Source organism: Hylobates moloch, unplaced genomic scaffold, assembly GCF_009828535.3.
Source record: "Hylobates moloch isolate HMO894 unplaced genomic scaffold, HMol_V3 SCAFFOLD_4, whole genome shotgun sequence".
Taxonomy (NCBI): domain Eukaryota; kingdom Metazoa; phylum Chordata; class Mammalia; order Primates; family Hylobatidae; genus Hylobates; species Hylobates moloch.
The window spans coordinates 38,598,441-38,618,402 of record NW_026652279.1 but is presented as its reverse complement, the minus strand read 5'-3'; the positions used below and the strand labels follow the sequence as shown (position 1 = coordinate 38,618,402).

Genomic DNA, 19,962 nt, shown 5'->3' with positions numbered 1-19,962 from the left:
TCAAAATAATGATGACCTTGATACCTCTACAGCTCATGATGGGGGGATCCCAAGTGGGGTCTAGTTAGACTGTGAACACCCAAAGTCGTCTAACCCTGTGTGCATTTTTCTGGAAGAAGGGTTTGCCACTTTGATCATGATCTCCACAATGTCTGACTGCAGGGGACATTAAGAATATCTGCTGTGGAGAACCAAGCCAGGAACAGCCAGGCTGCCCTGCCAAGCCCAGGGGCAGCCTCTGGGGGGCTGAGCTCAGCAGTTCCAGAGGAGCCCTTAGGAGCACTTTTGGGGCTGTGTGCCTTGCTCAGCCCTGGCAGCAGAATTCTGCACTGCTGAATTGAGCGTGGGGACGTCCTCATTTCTCTGAGGCTGCCTCCGCCCTCCTGACTGGGCCCTCTGTCCTGTCTATAACTTGCCCCCATGTGTCCTTTGATCCGCCACCTTCAGGAGGTCTTCTCAAGCCCCTGGTCACCCCAGGAGTTGTCTACTAATTATTTAATTAGGTCTCTTCTTGCTGACCAGTAAATATTTATCGTGTATCTATTAAATGGTGATCCTTTTGCTTCATGGGGAGGTACAAGGTAAAATAACCTCAGGTCCCACCTTTAGAGAGTCACCATCTGGGGCTGGGCACGGTGGCTCGCGCCTGTAATCATAGCACTTTGGGAGGCTGAGGTGGGTGGATCATGAGGTCAGGAGATCGAGACCATCCTGGCTAACACAGTGAAACCCCGTCTCTACTAAAAATACAAAAAATTAGCCGGGCGTGGTGGCACATGCCTGTAGTCCCAGCTACTCAGGAGGCTGAGGCAGGAGAATCACTTGAACCCAGGAGGCAGAGGTTGCAGTGAGCTGACATCACGCGCCACTGTACTCCAGCCTGGGTGACAAAGTGAGACTCCATCTCAAAAAAAAAAAAAAAGAGCCACTGTCTGGTACCTAGAGCCCAGCATGATGAGTGTGTAGTGTGGGTACAATATGTAATAGGGCTGCAAGCAGCTGCCGGCTCCCCTGGGGCTGCCAGGGCAGGTGAGGGGTGCTCTTCCTCTGGTTCATCCCTTGAAGGCATCATGTGTGCCACTATATTCCCCTCTGGACCAAAGACCATGGTCCTCTCTGTCATTATCCTGGAAGATTCTAAGGGCTGATGCCTTTTCTACCCTTTCTTCTGTATCATAGCCCAACAGGAGTAGGGAGCTCCCTAGATAATGGCAGCAGAGGTGCCTGTATACTTCTTCTTGTGGAGCCTCCGAGTTGAGGGTTAGCAGTGTCTGTCTTCCTTGGATCCACCTGGGAAGAGCCGCCATGTTGGTGTGGCTAAGCACTGTAGCCACTCCCTGGGCTGCATTCCATGAGGGTCAGTGCCCTTGACCGAGTCATGTCTCTAGTGCTCTGTCCAGAGGAGGAGCTTGACAACACTGCCTGGGAGCTCAAGGATCTGTTTGGTTTTCTGTTATCAGTTAAGTGGGGAGTAGCCACTCCGGGGTCCCTTGTCCCTGGGAGGGACAGGGTGAGGATGAGCTGAGGAAGCCAGGTATAGGCAGGAGTGAAATGGAGAGATTAAGAACGAGACAGGTTCATGTCTCACCTGGAGCTGAGTTCTGCAGAAATGGCCTTGGAGGAGGAGACAGGAGCTTTCATCCCTGTTGGGTGCTCAGCTGGAGGCAGGGAAGCCGATTCCATAACTCAGTGGGAGGTCTCCTCTGATTATACTGTTTGACTTTCTGTCTTGCTTTCTTCTTGTCTTTCTTTTTCCTAGCAATCAGTAGTAGAATTATAGCTTTCTCAGCTCCCACACAGTAGCACACCCCTGAGAAGGTTGAGTCACGACCTGTCATCCACTGATCCTGGTTAATGCATGGTCCCTGCACAGGCAGGCTCACTTTCTGAGCAGCCTCCAGCCTGAGGCAGTCTGCAGACCTCTCACCTCCCAATCCCTCCAGCATCAGAGGCCAGAAAGTACTCTTTCTATTAAAATGAAAACAATGTACAAATGTCGAGGTCTGTCATCTACACAAAGTGCTTAAATTCTTTTTAATGCATCAAATTTTATTATTTCTGACATCTTACTGTGTTCATGTGGCTGTAAGAAAAGGATGGAGCAGGCCGGGTGCGGTGGCTCACGCCTGTAATCCCAACACTTTGGGAGGCCTAGGTGGGCGGATCACGAGGTCAGGAGAAAGAGACCATCCTGGCTAACACAGTGAAACCCCATCTCTATTTAAAAAGTACAAAAAAATTAGCTGGGCGTGGTGGCGGGCACCTGTGTTCCCAGCTACACAGGAGGCTGAGGCAGGAGAATGGCGTGAACCCAGGAGGTGGAGCTTGCAGTGAGCGGAGATGTGCCACTGCACTCCAGCCTGGGCGACAGAGCAAGACTCCGTCTCAAAAAAAAAAAAAAAGAAAAGGACAGAGCAGTTTCTATCCCAAAAAAATCCCATCATGTCATATGGGGACAATTGGAATGTAATTATGTCCCATACTTATGCTTCTGTGAATTTTTATGCCCAGCTCAAGGCTCAGACTGCCTTCTGTCCAGAGAAGATGATGATGGTGATCACAGCTTGGTGCCACAACCTACACGCTGCCTGCAGCTTGGGCCTCCCACCAGATTGGTTGGGTTTTCAACCCAGCTCTGTGACCCATGGCTGTGTATATAGCCTTGGGCAGTCACCGCCCTCTTGGTGCCTCAATTATCTAATCCATAGAATGGAGATAATGTCAGTTCCTACTTTGTGGGGCAGTTATGGGGCTGTAAAGCACTGGTCAGTACCTGGCACACCAAGGCTACATACATGTTGCCCGTATTGTTTATGCAGTTGTTTTATTTTTGTGTCTGGGGTACCTTCCCGCTACCCCAACCCACTTCTGGTGGATTAAGCAAAATATGTCTTTTCTTTGGGCTGGTGCTGCTGCTGCTTTTCTCTGGTGTCTGGGAATGGGGCCGAGTTGCCTTACAGAGGCGGCACAGGGGAGCATCCCGAGGGCCTCTGTGCCATAAGAATGGTTTCTCTTGATCTCTCCCCACAGGGTGTGGCCACTGTAAGAAAATGAAGCCGGAGTTTGAGAAGGCAGCAGAAGCCCTCCATGGAGAAGCGGATGTAAGCTTCCTTTCCTTCCCCCGCACCGTTCTCTTTGAAAGAATCACTGACAGGTGGAATCATTATGACTTTCCCCTGCAAGCCCTGCTGCAGCTCCCGTGGCCCCTGGAGGCCAGCAGTACCTCTGTGTGCCCAAGTAGAATATCTTAGACAGATGGGATCCTAGAGGGGGGCAGAAGGACTACTGGGCCATGTTCCCGTGCCCGTCCAGGTGACCTCTGCCTGCTCCCTCTTTTCTCTGAGACCCTGGCTAACGGGAACAGGTGCCAATCTACTCAACGTGGCTGGTGGGGCAGATTCAAAAGCCTCATCTCAGCTCATAAATGAGAAATGATGGCCATGCCAATGTTCAGTTGTTCCCTGGGATATGGGAGCCCACCGGGCTAGCCACCCCAGTTAAATTCTGGCAGGTCCAGGATGGGTTGTGGGGGCAGCGTCTGGGCTCCTGTGTTCCACCAGCACCACATCTGAGGCTGTAATGCATGGTTGGCCTTTCCCCCATCCCAGAGCTCTGGTGTCCTTGCAGCTGTCGATGCCACTGTCAACAAGGCCCTGGCAGAAAGATTCCACATCTCAGAGTTTCCTACGTTGAAGTATTTTAAGAATGGAGAGAAATACGCAGTGCCCGTGCTCAGGACAAAGAAGAAGTTTCTCGAGTGGATGCAAAAGTAAGTGTTACGATCTCAATAGCACATCCTAACTGCCGGCTGGCGGCCCCTGGAGACCACCTTGAGGAGGTGAAGTAAACTTCATGGTCAGTGTCCTGGGCTCAGGCCCATAGGAGTCAAGACGGATCTGACTTCCTCAACCCTAAAACCACCCTTTATGTGCTGATCACGTGTCCTGATCAGGTCACTGCTGGCAGTCCTTCTGGACGCAGCTTCATCAACGCACTAAACCTGTGTTGCTTTTTCTCTGTCTCAGCCTCCTTAGGCCCAGGTCTTATTGTCTGCATTTTATTCCATTCCCTTTGAATAAATGAAGGAGACACAACTCTTCATAGCCAGAGCTAGACTCATTTCGTCCAGGTTTGCTAGTTGTTGGCTGGGCCTCCAGTAATGTCCACAGGGCAGGCTGTGGTGGTTTACAGCTGAGGATGAAGATTTTGAAGAGCCCCCTCAGCCTGTGTATTAGTTTGCTAGTGTTGCCATAACAAAGTAACAGACCAGGTGGCTCAACAATATAATATAACAATATAACAGAAGTTTATTTTCTTACAATTTTGTTTTGTTTTGAGACAGTCTCACTCAGTCACCCAGGCTGCAGGCATGATCTCGGCTCACTGCAACCTCCACCTCCCAGGTTCAAGCGATTCTCCTGCCTCAGCCTCCCAGGTAGCTGGGATTACAGGCACATGCCAGCATGCCTGGCTAATTTTTTGTATTTTTAGTAGAGGTGGGGTTTCACCATGTTGCCCAGGCTGGTCTCGAACTCCTGAGCTCAAGTGATCCACCCACCTCAGCCTCCCAAAGTGCCAGGATTACAAGCATGAGCCACCGTGTGCAGCCTATTTTCTTACAATTTTGGAGGCTAGAAATCAGAGATCAAGATGTTGGCAGGGTTGGTTTCTTCTGAGGCCCCTCCCCTTAGCCATCTTCGGCCTGTGACTTCCCGTGGCCACCCCTCTATATGTATCTGTGACCTAATCGGCTCTTCTTATAAGGACACCAGTCATGTTGGATGAGAGCCCGCCCTAATGACCTCATCTTAACTGAATTATCCCTTTAAAGGGATAATTTATCTCCAGATATAGTCACATTCTGAGATAATGGGGGTCAGGACACCAACATATGAATTAGAGGGGGACATAGTTGAACCTATACGGTCTGAGCTACTTTGTTAGGACATTGGTCAGATATGAGGTGTTTATTTAAAGCACAGACTGTGAGACTCTTTGATTCAGGAAGTGTGAATGGGACCCTCAGCCATGGTGTTCTGAGAAACACCAGCTTGTGAAATGGCAGCAAAGTTGCAACTAGATTCAGGGGAGGCCTCTGGCAAGAGGTGAATGGACTGGTGAGATCCTGGCCTCAGCTTCTCCCACTTTGTCCTGCTCGTCCACTGGGAGGATTTGGAAAGTAGCCAGGCCTTTGTCTTAGGGACCAGAGGAAAATGATGGTTTGTCTCTGAAAGGGAAAAGGTGCTTGCTCACCCCTCAAGGCCTTCTGGTGTCTGAAGCAAGTGGCTTGTTCACACCCACTTTTCCAGCCTTGCTGTGGTGCCAGGTGTCACGAGAAGTCCACAATCAGTCATAAAAATAGAGCCAACCTTTTTTTTTTTAAGACAGGGTCTCACTCTATTGCTGAGGCTGGAGTACAATGGCGCCATCCCGGCTCACTGTAGCCTCTGGAAAGGACTGGGTGGGGCGGGGGTTCACTGGGAAGGACTGGGTGGGACAGGGGATCTGGCCAGGTCCCTGTGATGCTTGGACTTGTGGTTAGAGAGCTGAGGGAATCCAGAGTGTCGATCATCACTAATCAGTGCTCTAGAGTCTTGGCCACAAACAGCGAGCATGAGGGGCCTCCGTCCTTTCTGTGTGCCGCTGCTACTACTGAGAGCCTGAAAAGCACTCAGGCTAAGTGCTTTCAGGTTTAAGTACTTTCTTAAGTGCTTTTAGGTCAAGAGCATGGGCTTTGGAGTCTGAGAGACCTGGGCTCAGATCGTGACCCTGAGCCATTTATTTGACACCTCTAAGCCCCAGTTTCCTATCTGTAAGATGGAGATAGTAATTTCCCCGTAGGCTTGTCTAGGGAATTAAATGAGACTCTTGTGAAAAGTGCTCAGCACAGGACGTAATGTGGAAGTACTCAAAAAAGTTGAAGCTGGCCAGGCACGGTGGCTCATGGCTGTAATCCTAGCACTTTGGGAAGCAGAGGCAGGAGGTTCTCTTGACTTCAGGAGTTCAAGACCAGCCTGGGCAACATAGCAAGACCTCACCTCTACTGAAAATCAAAAAAATTACCTGGGCATGGTGGTGTGCACCTATAGTCCCAGCACTTTGGGAATCTGAGGTGGGAGGATTGCTTGAACCCAGGAAGTTGAGGCTACAGTGAGCTGGGATGGTGCCATTGTACTCCAGCCTCAGCAACAGAGTGAGACCCTGTCTTAAAAATAATAATAATAATAAGGTTGAAGCTATTTTTATGACTGATTGTGGACTTCTCATGACTGAGAGTATCAATACATAAGTGATCACAGCAGCCAGCCTTTGCAGAATGCTCTCCTATCTCTTGCTCCATTTCATCCTCAAGTCCTACTGAGGCCAGAGTTTTTATTCCTATTTCATTGGTGAAGAAACTTAGGTTCAGAGAGGTTAAGGGCCCTATCCAGGGACAAATAGTAGTTCTTCTGGGCACTTGGAGGGGATCCTTCAGGTGGAGTGTGAACAGCCGATGGTTCGGGGGTGGAGAACTGAGGCTCGTCACCCAGAAGCAGGGCGAGCAGACAGCACCAGGCAAGGTGGATGGCATTTACAGGCAGGTGCATAGGCTGCCGGGCTGTGGGTAACTGAGATGCGCCTACCAGCAGGCCAGCATGGGGAGGCAGCGTTCAGGGAAAAGGCAGAGCAGAAAGGTCAGATGAGTGGTGACAGCCATGGAACCAGAGAAGCTGGAGGACAAAACAGGGAGGAAGGCTGGGAGGGGCCCGTCTTAGTCACCAGCAGGGAGACTGGTTTGGGAGGAGTAGGGAAGAGTAATGTGTTCTAAGTCATGGTGGATTTGAGGTCACAATGGGATCTCCAGCTGGAAATGCCTGAAAAACACCTGGAAATTAGGGGCTTGGATGAAAGGTGAGGCCTTAAGTTCTCCTCGGCCATGGAAATCACTGAAGCCATGCAGAGGAATGAGATATTTGAGAATTGCAAGTGCTCAGAATAGAACTGGAAGCAGAGAGAGGGCTGCACTCAGCTGGTGCAGGGACTGTGGCACAAGCTCAGCGGGAGATGTGGCAGTGTGGATGCAGCCCTCTCCCCAGAAATACTCCTCCAAGAAGGGGAATTGGGTTATAGAGAGGGGAGCAGGGGAGCAAAGGCTATTGCAAGACCCTGGAGATCCATCCTTGCATGAGGCAGAGTGGAGGGACCCAGTGGACAGCAAGAGACTGAGAAGCAATAACATTTATCCAATGCCTGGCATTTATTAGAGCATCTAGGCTCTCAGTAAATATTAGTTCCTTGACTGAGTAGATACTTTACATACATTCTCTGCTCTTCATAAAGATCCCATTGTCCTCATTTAACAGAAAAGAAAATGGAGGCTTAGAGGGGTTTAGTAACTTACCTAAGGTTGCACAGCTGGTAAGTCATCTAAACTTGAACCCAGGCCCGCCTCACTCCTTGGCCCATGCTCTCCACGCTCTCCACCAGAACAGAAGCTGAGAGCCAGAAGATAATGGACAATCATGCAGGGTCCTAGAGGGGGCAGGAAGGAGGGGCCTGGGAGCCCAAGCAGAGGTGGCTGTATGCCCTTGTCAAGGAGTTCATGGCCCACAACTAGGGGGTCTCCTTTGCCCTAAAATGGGGTCAAGTCTTCCATATTTTACAAAATGGCTCCTTAATGGGCTCCTCAGAGGGAATCAGGGAAGGTCTTTGCTGGTGGCACAGATTTGTTTGTGTTTAAACTGCGGTTTTAAAATGAAATTTTAGAAGGATTGTAGTGGTTTCTTCATGCATGTTCCCCTGAGTGGTTGGGACATTGAGGGTGGATTTCTTTGCCCATCTAAAAATCTCTCCTTATGGCTGCCTCCCCCCTCCCCTGGCTTCTTGCAGCCCTGAGGCCCCTCCGCCCCCAGAGCCCACATGGGAAGAGCAGCAGACAAGCGTGTTGCACCTGGTGGGGGACAACTTCCGGGAGACCCTGAAGAAGAAGAAACACACCTTGGTCATGTTCTACGCCCCTTGTAAGTAGCTTGGGAGCTCACTGAGTGGCACGGTAAGAGGGGTTTGGCCCCACCAAACCAAGAAGACCCGCACACCCACCCCAGGGACCAAGGCAGCCGCTGATGGATCCCAGGGTCATCTCCATTATGAACCAGGCTCTCCAATTTTATTCCAGGCTGAGAGGTCCTTCAAATCCAGGGCCTCCTTTTGTCAGCCTTGTTGCGCTCTCCTTCCTTTGGGGCAGCCTTTCTCATGTCTGTCCTAAAGCCCTCTGCCTCTGTGCTGGTCCCCTCTTGTCCCTGGACTCCTCCATGCCCCTGTCCCCTACCTGCACACTTCCCACCCCTCAGCTGCCCCCGCCCCCTCTTCCTCCTCCAGACACTGACTTATCTTCGGCATCTTGGAACCCCCTCTCTCTGCCCTTCCAGATGGCTCTGGAGCTGTGGCATAGGCACAGCCACATTCGCTCCTGAGCTCCTGTGCTGTGCTCGTTTTAATCAGAGCTTAAGCTGAGGAAGTGACACGTCTGCCGACATTGGCGTCAGTGACCTCAGGTTTCTGTGTATTCCCATTTTGAAGTTGATAATTGATACTTACAATGTAAGGTTCTTAGAATTTCCCACCTCTGCTGCCCTTCTCTCTCTCCCCCAGGTTACAGCTCAGCTTAATGGAGTGAGGATAATAAAAGCTGCAGTCTACAGAGAAGCCAGGCAGCTCCATCTAGCCATAAACCCGCTCAGTTGTAGCCGGCCCTCCTGTTGGCTCCCCCCTTTCAAGTGTCAGTAATCCGTGGAGTCTCTGTGTTCTCAGGGTCTGAGAGGGGCCGCCACAGCCTCAGCCCCTCCCTGAGGCAGCCTCCCTGCCCATCTCTTTCTGCCTTTCCTTCTCAGAGTGGGACTTGGCCTCTCCCAGTCCCTTAGAGAGCTTCCGGCTGTCCTCTTCGGTCTGTAGAGTGTGCCCAGAAGCCTGAAAATTTTGGGGAGCTGACATCTTCCTTCTGGCATTGGGGCGTGGAGGACTGAGCCTTGCCCAGGGCCATGGGGCAAGTTACTGGCAGGCCCCTCCTGCAGCCTGGATGGCTCTCTCTCTGTCACAGGCACAGTCCAGAGAGTGAGAGTGTTTTCAGCAGCAAGTGAGAACCTGGCTGCAGGAGTGGGAGCCCTTGACCAGACGAAATACTTTCCCCCAGACCTCTTGACCAGAGCCCAGTGCTTCCTCTGCCTCTCTTCAGCTCCTCCCTGACTGAGGGGCCTTCATAGTAGACATAAGCCCCCCACCACCCCGACCCTGGCTGCTGGGGCAGACAGGTGCTTGAATCCCCAGGGAATCTGGGAGAGACTCTTACCCTTTTGGGCTGCCAAAGATCTACAACTCCTTCTTCCTTCCTTCCTTCCTTCCTGCCTTCCTTTCTGCCTTCCTTCCTTCCTGCCTTCCTGCCTGCCTGCCTGCCTTCCCGCCTGCCTGCCTTCCCGCCTGCCTTCCTGCCTGTCTTCCATCTATCCATCAAATATCAGCTCTGTGCTGTGCAGTGTCTAGGGCCCAGGGTACAAGGGAGGGAGACATGTCCCTGCCAGGCCTTGAGGGGCTCACTCTACCCCGACAAAACTCTAAATGCAATCCATCCGGGGCAGGGTCACTGAGTGACTCAACCTCTGGCAGAGGGCCTGGTCCTTAGAGTTTCTTCATCTCTCTTACTGTGTTTTTCTGTCCCTAAACCTTGCCCCAGGGACATACGTCTTTATCAGTGGGTTACAGGGGGAAGACTTTCCAAGGACAAAAAAGATATATCTTTTGACTTTTTAATAATGAAAGTAATACCTATTTTTATATATAAATATAGCATATACTATATACTTTTTATATATGGAGGATCTAAACACTACAGAAATGTCAAATAGCACAGTCAAATGCCTGATAGAGGTCTATCAGGCCCACACATTCCTGCACCCCTTCTAGCTGCCTCACCCCAACATCTTACCTCCCCTCACATCTCTCCACCTCCCATATCCCTTCTCCCACCATGTCTGCCCCCACATCCTGTCTCCCCAGCTTCTGCACAGCTCTTCCTCCTGCTGTTTCATTGTTCCCTTTACGCTGAATGGTCTGGTCATGGTGACTGCCCTTCTCAGACCAGCTTGGTGGAGTCTCTAGAACTGCAGTTGCCCAGCCTATCCTCAGTCTTTGTTCCTCTTTCCCCGCTCTGGGAGGCGTCTTTGGTTTTCTGCTACACAGAGGCAGTGCCTTTTTTTTTTTTTTTTTTAAGCCCACATTAAAAAAAAAATCATCCGGTCGGGCGCGGTGGCTCACGCCTGTAATCCCAGCACTTTGGGAGGCCGAGGCGGGCGGATCACGAGGTCAGGAGATCGAGACCATCCTGGTTAACATGGTGAAACCCCGTCTCTACTAAAAATACAAAAAATTAGCTGGGCGCAGTGGCAGGCGCCTGTAGTCCCAGCTACTCGGGGGGCTGAGGCAGGAGAATGGCGTGAACCCGGGAGGCGGAGCTTGCAGTGAGCCGAGATTGCGCCACTGCACTCCGGGCTGGGCGAAAGAGCGAGACCCCATCTCAAAAAAAAAAAAAAAAAATCATCCACATCTGGCCCTCCTGACACCTCTTGGAAGCATCTTCATGCACTTTCTGAAACAGCCCTCCCTCCCATTATTCATTGGCCCTGCTCTTTCTTTTGGTAATGAGAAAATTAGATGCAACAGAAGGCCATTAATCTGAGGCCTAGATATTTTAAATTGATGCTAACAGGAATTTACACTAGGCTGACAGTTACCTTTAGACTTTCAATGAACAAAGAGGTTAAAAAGGAAAAATTAATAGTGAAACCAGGTTTTGAGGAAGGGGGGTGGTTATTTTCAGCCAGCCTAATGCTATTATGGGCATACGCCACAGACAAGGGGCCTGCAGCTGCCTGCAGGAGCTGTCTGTGACATACCTTGTTAACCAGTAGATTGCGCTCTTTAAGTGCTTTGAAAATTTTATAACATCATCCCTTTATAGTGTGACATTTTCATGAATTTGAGCTATTTTTCTTTCTGTTGTGTCAAATTAGTGAAATGTTACTTGTAATTGCCATTTTAGGCTATTAAAAAATTATCCAGTCCCTGCCATGAGCTAGGCTATGCTAGGCACATTGCTAAGCTGTGCTTGTCTCATTTCTGATATAACCCATCACTGGCCCAGGTCTCTTCTGCTCCTTCTACATGAGACTTGGCAAATCCCTCTACACCCCCACCCCCCATAACCCCCCACAATGCTCTGGGCCAGCTGGCCACTCTGCCAGCCAGGCCATGTGGGTGGTCCTGCTCATCTCAGGACTGGCTCAAGGACTAAATTCAGATTAAAGTTGTAGCTTAGCCTTAATTTGGTTTCACAAAACCCTTTGAAATGCCAGTCATTATTATCTTATTTTAAAAAGGAGAAAGTAGATGAGCAGAGCCGTTTCTGTTCCCACCGTGGCCTCTCTGCCTTCCTGAGGCTGAGGGAGTCTGGCTGACGTAGGAGGTGTGGGCTGGAGCCTCCCCTTGCTCAAGGAAACCCTCCCCTCAGAGCCCTTCTGCGCCCTGAGAAGTTCTGTTCACCAGTGACTGGGAAAGGGCTGAGAGAGGAGAGGGGTTTGGGTTCTGATCTGTTAGTGCTGAGGGAAGGGCTGGATCAGCCTGCAGCTTCCTGGGCTCACCAGGACAGGAGGAGAAAGTGGTCCCCACAGAGGTCCCTACCCTGCTTCTGAGACACTGAGGTCAGAGTTGGGGCTCAGGATGATGCCCAGAACAAGAGACAGATGCTGGAGGTAGGGGCCCCAGTATAGCTCAAAGGCCTTAGGCTGCTCTGACAAGCCTTCTCCCTGGGACAGGGAGCATCAAGGGACCTGAGGACTGCCTGGTGACTTCCTGTAGCTTTTCTCCCTCTTACCCCGACCATGGCCTTCCTGCTCCTGGCTTTGATGTTCTGGTTATTGTAGAGCAAAGGGTAGATGGAGACCTGGGGACCAGGGCCTGATTTGGCTGCTCACAGTCTGGGCTGGGTGGAGGTTGCTAGGAACACAGAAGTTAGCAGCAAAGTATGACCAGTGGGTGCATAGTGGGTGCCCTGAAATCCCCCCACCCTGCATTTCCCAATGCCACTTCCTCTCAGTCAGGAAATGGAGAGATTTGCTATTGTCCCTGGAGCAAGGGAAGATTGTAGCAGGCTCTGAGAATCCTGTGCCTTCCTCTTTAAGCCCAAAGCTACCTCTGCCCCCAAGATCAGGCTGTTCCTTGTCCTCTGTGGAAGGAGCAGAACTAGACGGCGGTGACCATTGCCCCCCAGCCTGGGCAGGAGCATAGGATGCTTGTGACAGGGACTCCTACCAATCCCCCCTACCAATAGATCAGACATGGGTGGGAGGTGGAGTGGCAAGGTTGACAAAAGGACCCTGACAGTGTGGCGGGCAGGGGTGGGGCTCCTGGAGAGCCCTCTCTGGAGCTTTCAGGAAGGGCCTCTGGCCCTGCAGCCTCCCTGCACATGCATCACTGTCCTGTGTGCTCTCCTCCCCTCTCACACAGGGTGCCCACACTGTAAGAAGGTCATTCCGCACTTTACTGCTGCTGCTGATGCCTTCAAAGATGACCGAAAGGTAAGGATAGCGCTCTTCATCTCTTGATCTGCCTCCAGCTAATTCCTACACCTTCCTTCTTGTCATTCAGGTCCCTTCCCCAAACAGGGGCAGGTCAACTAAGACCTGTAAGCAGGGAATTCCTTGGGAACCAGGACATTCTCTTTATAAGGAAGATAGGGCAGGCTGGATTTATGCTGCAAAATCAACTAAAAGGGATACGCTGAACCGTTCCAGCACTTACTTGGAGGAGAGCATTGGTTAAAAGGGTCATCTGTTTACTTTTTTAGTGCTTGAACCTTTTTACTGTAGGATTGTCATCATGCACTACTTATATAATTAAAAATCAAATTTAAAAATCCAACAAAAGTGAACTGGCGGATGCCATGGTGGAGGAGAGCAAGGCTATGTCGGTGGAGCCTTGCCCTGCCTAAGTGAAAGACTCCTGCAGCTGCCGACTGATGAAGCATAAAATTAACCAGCTAGAGCTGCAGATTGGATTAGAGTGCAGGGCTGCCAGGCACGTCCCCCAGGCGCATCCCCCAGGCAGCTGGTGCAGTGGAGGCTGCTGCTGGGAGAGGGCTTGTGGGGCAGGGAAACACCCCTGAATTCGGGGAAGTGTGATTGACTGCCAGGCTTCGAGTTCCCTTCTCATCCATGCCAGGCGGAGCGCTGGTGCAGAGGACTGCAAAGATTCCTCCCAGCCCTGAGACTCAGTCATGGGAACCTCTGGCCTAACAGGCCCTAGAAGCTGGCAGTCATGTGGGATCCGCATTCACACACACCCAAACCCAGAGTCACGTGCGGGGGTGCCTTTTTTTCCTGGGTGGAATCCCAGGTGGGGCCAGGGTAGGCTGGAGGGAACCAAGGCCAGGCATAAGCTGAGCATAGAGTCCTAGATGATAAACAGGCCAAGCAGGCCTAGACGGAGGTTCGGCCGAGGCAGGGAAGGGGAGCTGGCATTAGTGGAGCAGCACTCATGAGCAGAGTCAGATGACCATCCCGGGGCTGGGTGGGCAGGGCTTGCAGTTTTGATCAAGGCCAACAAAAGGTCAGGCCTGAAGGTACCATCCAGACCTTGTGCCAGCAGAGATACAGGTGCTAGGATCACCTTAACAGGCCCAGAGAGAGTGGCAGAGATGGGGTGGTGAGAACTTTACAGGGACATAAAGCCAAAAGAAGCCAGGCTGGGGACAGGTCCATGTAGGGAGAGTGGGGATAAACTGGGGACCTGATTCCCACTTAGACCCAGAGCCCGGGACTCTCTCTGGAGTCAGGAGGTCCCATTCTTACCCACAAGCCCTGGCTGCGGCTTTGAGGCACTGCTCACCCCCACCAGAAGGGAGTACAAGGGCCAGAAGCATTTTCTCCTCTGCCTGCCTCTTACCCTGCACTGAGTGGGGTGTGGCAGCGGGGGCTTCCTTCCCGTGTCCATGTCCCTCATTGTCCCCACCCACTGTGCACAGCACAGGGTGGTTGCTCCTGCTTGGCGGATATCCAGCATGGCCTACGCTGCCAGTCCACAGGACTGGAATAGCTGCCACTCTGCATCGACATCCATCACGCCCCACCCAGAATGCTGGGTGCTCTGGGCAGCAGGAGAAAGGCTGAGGTGTGCCATCTCCCTGACCCACTGGACACTCAGGTCTCCACAGGCCCCAGGAGAGCTGTGAGGGTCCTGAGGCATGACTGGCACATGGAGGCTGGGCTTGCCCTCCCAGCCATGCTGGGGAATATGGTGTCAGAGAGTGTGGTCCAGCTGAGGCACCTAAGGGGCTGGGGAAACCCTGAAGGGGCAGCCCCATTGACGTGACCCCTTTCTGTCCACTAGACCGCCGCCGAGGCTGTCCTGTGGCCTGACCCACATCAGTGCGGGTGAGGCCAGACTTGCCAGGCCTCCAGAGGGCAGCTGAGAGCCCACGTCTCCTCTTCCCATTCCCCCTCCACTGCTAGACGGGGGCCCATTTCCTTGATGTTCCCCTCCCCTTAGACACTGACACACCTTTGCTTGATTGTCTTGGGCCAGTGGTGTTGTGGCCTTTTCCTGGGTTCAATCCCCCTGTCTCTTATCGCCTCTGTCTCTCCTTTCAGCTTCCTTTATTCCAAGCCAGGGATCACCCTCACTTGCATTCAGGAATGCACTTCATAACCTCTCTTTCCGAGGCAGGTGGCCTGCCTGGGTTTCCTGGAGGTTACATTCATGACATCAGGGAAGCCAGTCATCTGGCCTGGGGGGCTGAACTTACTGGTGCCCACTCTGTGCTCCAGGCATGGCACCGTGACTACTGGGTCCCATCCTACAACTATCAGATCAGAGTCTCTGGGGAATGGTGCTGGAAATTTGTGGTTTTTAAGAGCTGGCTCTTGTGCTGGCCACAGGCTGGTGTGTGGGGACTGTTGGCCTGTCCCCTCTCCCTTTACTCGTGAGGGATCCAGGCCCAGAGAGGAGCTGTGTCCCTTGCCCGGGAATGCCCAGCAGGTCACTGACAGCCAGAACTGGGTCTCCTGACACCCCAAGCTGCCACTTCTTAGTTGGAATTGTGGGGTTTTTCCACCCAGAAGCCAGCCCCTGTTCCTTTCCCAATCAATATGCAGTTGGTTGTTCACTTCCATTTTCATAGCCCAAGTCAATATTAGCTCCTGCAGAGATTTATTTTACTGAATCAATAAAGCTGTGTGTGGCAGCTCATATTTTAGCCGGGGAGCCTCCACCCCCTCCCAGGATCTTACTTGGGGAGTTTATCAGTTGGCACGCTGGTGGAGAAAGGACTGCAAAGTGTTAGTGTTGGAATAGATGGTGTTATTGAAGGGGCAAGGCAGACAGGACCTGTGGTGGGCTGGCAAGCAGGTGGGGGGCTCACCTTTCACTGCACGTCAAGGTGTGCAGCCTGGGGGTGGTGTGGGGCCAGGCGTGAAGGTCACCCTTAGAGGGAGGCCCTGAGGTAGTGGGGGCCCCACCTCTGCAATGGGCCCACTTCACTGCTGGAATCTGGCCATGACGTGTAGGTCCTCCTGTTTATGAGGCTGGCTACTGCCTTTTCTGAGCGAAAGCTCCCTGAGGACAGAGACCTCATTTGTCCTTGAACTCCACACAGTCATGACACCTTAGACCTGTGTAAATGTTGACTAGATGAACAATATAACATATTTGATATTTACTGAGAGTTCTTCTTCCACTGAAAGCATTTCTTACATCATGTTGTCCTTATAATAGCTTGCTCAACTAGGTATTGTTACAGTGCTCGTATTGCTGAAGAGGTGATTGAATCTTAGAGAGATCATATGCTAGTTTCTCAGCAGGAGAGGGGCAGAGTGAGAATCGCAAACAGGCATTGTCAGAGTTTGAGTTCTCCCAGAAGCAGACCCTGCTCCTGGGCTCATATGCAGGGAATTTATTTGGGAAGTGATCTCAGGAAGTTCAGAGAGGATCCTGGAAGTGAGACATGAAAGGGGAGGAACCAAAGCAGGTGTTTTATGGGCAGATGACTGTATGAGTCACCAAGGCTCAGTCCCACAGGAGACCTCACCAGGAAACATGACACAGAGCTGTTCCACTCAAAGGCCAAAGAAGCCAAGGTCCTTGTTCTGGACCCCCATCTGTCATTGGCCTTACGTCCAGCTCCTTGAGGCTGGGAGGATGCTCTGAGGCTGAGAGTAGCAGGTGCTGTGGCAAGGGCTGGTCCGAGGGGATGTGGCAGGACACCAGCAGTGTGTGCCCCAGGATTTGTACCAACCACCATAGAAAAAATTGAGAAATCGTAGGTGTTCTGTGTTGCAGGTGATCAGTGCAAATCTTGAGTTGGGTGTAAGGGGGCAGGCATTTAGGTGAAATTTCAATAGCTGAGAAGAGCTTTATTCGCTGCCTTCTTTCCAAAGAGTCTAAGCTGCTGCCTTTGGGGAGGACGCATTTGTCTCCTCTTCTGTGGAAACTGCGCGTGGATTCGCCTTTGCAGCTAGAAGTTGCATTCCATGTGTGCAGCTGGCAGCTAGTTTAGGTAATTCAGAACAAGTATACATTTCTAATTTAGTAGATTTATAAAACCATACACTATGTTTACAACAGCTCCGGGGCATGTATACAAATTAAATTCGTAATTTAAAGCAGATGCAGGGAGAGCAGCAGCCCGGAGCCATGTTCGTCCAGCACTTTCACAGCAGAGCAGCAGCTCCTGGCCTGGGTTGGACATAGGGCCTCAGCCGCTGGCTGCAGGGAAGGAAAGTATGTGGATGCCCGTGTCCCTGGGCAGGGCCCCATAGCACCTGCCCTGAGAAATGGAACCCCACAATTTGGCCAGGGGAGCATCTGCCTCATGTTTTTAAATAATAAAGTGCTTTAGAGGTGGGCTGGGGTTATCAGAAGTGCATAGGGGTCAGTCTGGTGGCCTGAGTGAATTGGGCTCCAGGGGATGCCGGGGAAGGTACATTTAGCCTACCTGAAGGACAGCTGCCTCTCCGCCCAGCCAGTTGTTGCCTATGAGACTGCAGGGTAAGTGCCATCAAGTCTTCTGACTTCAAAAGACAAGCTGGAAAGCCAAATTGTTACATCAAATCTTCTGGCTCCATTTCTATGTTGGAGCTAATTCGGATTTATTTTTTTTTGTTGTTAAATCCAATGTGGGCCAAATAGAAGAGGACTGAGAGCCAGATACAGATTGCAGGCAGCAAGTTTGTAAACTCCATTTTAAAAGTCTCACCATATAGAATGTTGCATAGCTGAAGAGTAGAAGGGAAGCGTGAGGGTGAGGGGGGTGAGGGTGGCACCTGGTGGCCAGGGGAGGCCGCACCTCACTCTTCTCTCCAGCTGTCCATCTCGCAGCTCACCTGGGCATGAGGGACATGATGAGTAAATGTGGCCATGGGGGCCCGCAGGACTCTCCTACCTGGAAAGGGGCCTTTGTCCAAATGCAAATAACCATCAACCAAAGAACTGTGTGAATCATGGTTATTCAACAATTTTAAATTATCTTATTGAATCACCCTCTTTTAATTTCTTCGAAGCATTCATTGAGCTCTATCTAAAATGATCTAATTTGTCATACAGCAGACACTTGATAACTGGACTTTGTCAAGGTCAGTGTTGTTCCCCCAGCATCTAGAACAGGCTTGGCACACGGCAGGGTTTCAGTGCGTGTTGCCTGGTGGAAGGACTCCCTCTCATGGGAATCTGCCTCATCTTCCGTAACACCTCTGTACTGGGTATGGCCATTGAGGACCCCTTCTCCAGCTTCCCTGGTGTATGACCCTCAACAGGAAACAAGTTCCCATTTCTGCTTTATACTCTCTTCTTATGAAAAAACAACAAATGATGAGGAAAAGCTACCCAGCATGTGGAATTTGCTAGATGGTCAAGAAGAGGCCAGTGGCCAATGTGGGAACCACTTTCTGACCAAACATTCTGATGGCTTTACTCATGCGGGGCTCCTCCAGTTTCCAGATGTGCTTTCCTGGTCTCCTCCTCTTCCAGTCTTGGCTCGGATGGTGAATCGTACAGAGCACCTTTGCCCCACTCACCTGGCACCTGGACCACCTCCCTCATCCCTCACATCACACCGTGTTGGAATTGTCCCTTTATCCAACCCCTGCCCAGACACTGAGCCCCTAAGTGGGGACAGAGCTTGTATATGGGGTCGGAAGAAGTGACTGTAATAGCAGCTGACATTTCCTGACCATGAATCTGGTGCCAGGTTCTGTGCTCATTGACCTCACTTGAATTCTTTTATTCAGTCTTCACAATATCCTGATAGCCTAGATACTGTTATTATCCCCATTTTACAGCTGAAAAAAATGAGGCACCAAGAGGCTGGGTCATTTTCCTTAAGTCTTAATGTCCAGGCAAACCAAGAGTGCACTTGGGGAACTTGACTTGAAAGCTCTTGCTCTTAACCTTGGCACTACACTGTCCCCCCAAGCTAATGTTCTGGAAGTTATTAGTTGAGAAATAATTAAATCCTGCAGTCCCTTACAGAGAGCACCACAGAACCTGTGGTGTTTACAAATGCTTGCAAGTCATCATTTCCTTTACGATCGTCATACTCTTGATTTTAAAGGATAGTCTAAAGGTACTACAGGCCGAGTCCCCTAACCTTACCCATCTGGAAATTGAAAACAAGCACCATCAGTCTCCAAGGAGCCCTGAACTGGGAGTGCTTTGGTTCAGTTCCTACCTGCCACTGAGGAGAAAAATCAGAGCGGGCCTGTGACGTGGACTAGATGTGCAATCTGTGTTGTGGGGTCCAGGCCTCAGCCTGGGGACACCCTGTGCCAACTCTCTACCTTGCCCCCTAGATCGCCTGTGCCGCTGTTGACTGTGTCAAAGACAAGAACCAAGACCTGTGCCAGCAGGAGGCCGTCAAGGGCTACCCCACTTTCCACTACTACCACTACGGGAAGTTCGCAGAAAAGTATGACAGCGACCGCACGGTAAGTGGGGGAGAGGCGTCTGCCCAGAGCTCGCTCTGCTGATGGGCAGGGGAACTTCCACTGAGGAGGGGCAGCATCCCAGAAACCGCGGAAGTCAGCTGGAACACTGCACTGAGAGGCCCAGGCCCTGGGCCTGGCTGAGACTTGACATTGTTGGAGGAGAGTCCCAAGGGGTTGTCACAGATGTCCTGTTCCCAGAGCCAGGCTGGACTCCAGATGCCGAGGGTTTTCTCACTTGCTGGTCAGGGCTGGTGCAAGACATGCAGACCCTCTCCACCTTGCAGAAGTCTGCCCACCTCTCCCTGTCAAAGGAGTGACCCCCTGGAGGGGCTGGGGTGTGAGGAGAGAGAGTGCACAGCCGGCTCAGGGATTAAAGCTCTTTCTCTCTCTCTCTCCCCCTTCCCTGCAGGAATTGGGATTTACCAATTATATTCGAGCCCTCCGGGAGGGAGACCATGAAAGACTAGGGAAAAAGAAGGAAGAGTTATAATTCCTGCCTCAGAAAAAGCTTTTCCATTACACTGTGAATGATACCTGTTTTGTTGTTTCTGAATTTCCACATGTTCTGAAGACAAAGTTTTTTATAGCCGCTTATGGCCATTTTGTACAATTTTGAAATAAAATTAAACCATTTATTTGGTGGTATGGTTTATTTTTGTGGAGCCTGTACTAACAAAGGTGGATACTCACATCCTCCTCATTCCACCACCTCTGCTGGGAGGTACAGAGCTGTGCTCCAGTGCCCCATCTGCATGGAGGTGACTCCTGAGGGTGCCGGCCCCGTCAGTCATTTGAGAGCAGGACAGGGAAGCTGGACCGCAGAATATCCTGCTGGAAAATGACAAGCTAATGAGAGGAAATATGCCAAGAAGATCAATGACTTCAGGAGGCTAAGGTGGGAGGATCACTTGAAGCCAGGTGTTCAAGACCAGCCTGGGAAACATTATGAGACCTCATT

The 19,962-nt window shown here is 51.3% G+C and overlaps 1 protein-coding gene across 1 annotated transcript in view; it reads left to right on the top strand.

Annotated features, from left to right (window-relative positions):
- The window catches only part of PDIA5 (protein disulfide isomerase family A member 5), a 94,387-nt gene extending 74,748 nt beyond the window's left edge, over positions 1 to 19,639 (top strand). Inside the window, exons 12-17 of the mRNA XM_032150006.2 lie at positions 3,031 to 3,101; positions 3,609 to 3,769; positions 7,870 to 8,000; positions 12,535 to 12,605; positions 18,870 to 19,004; positions 19,414 to 19,639. Of these exons, the coding sequence (XP_032005897.1) occupies positions 3,031 to 3,101; positions 3,609 to 3,769; positions 7,870 to 8,000; positions 12,535 to 12,605; positions 18,870 to 19,004; positions 19,414 to 19,494 (650 nt within the window). The 3' untranslated portion in view covers positions 19,495 to 19,639. The remainder of the gene's footprint in view (positions 1 to 3,030; positions 3,102 to 3,608; positions 3,770 to 7,869; positions 8,001 to 12,534; positions 12,606 to 18,869; positions 19,005 to 19,413) is intronic.
- The last annotated feature ends 323 nt before the right edge of the window (positions 19,640 to 19,962 follow it).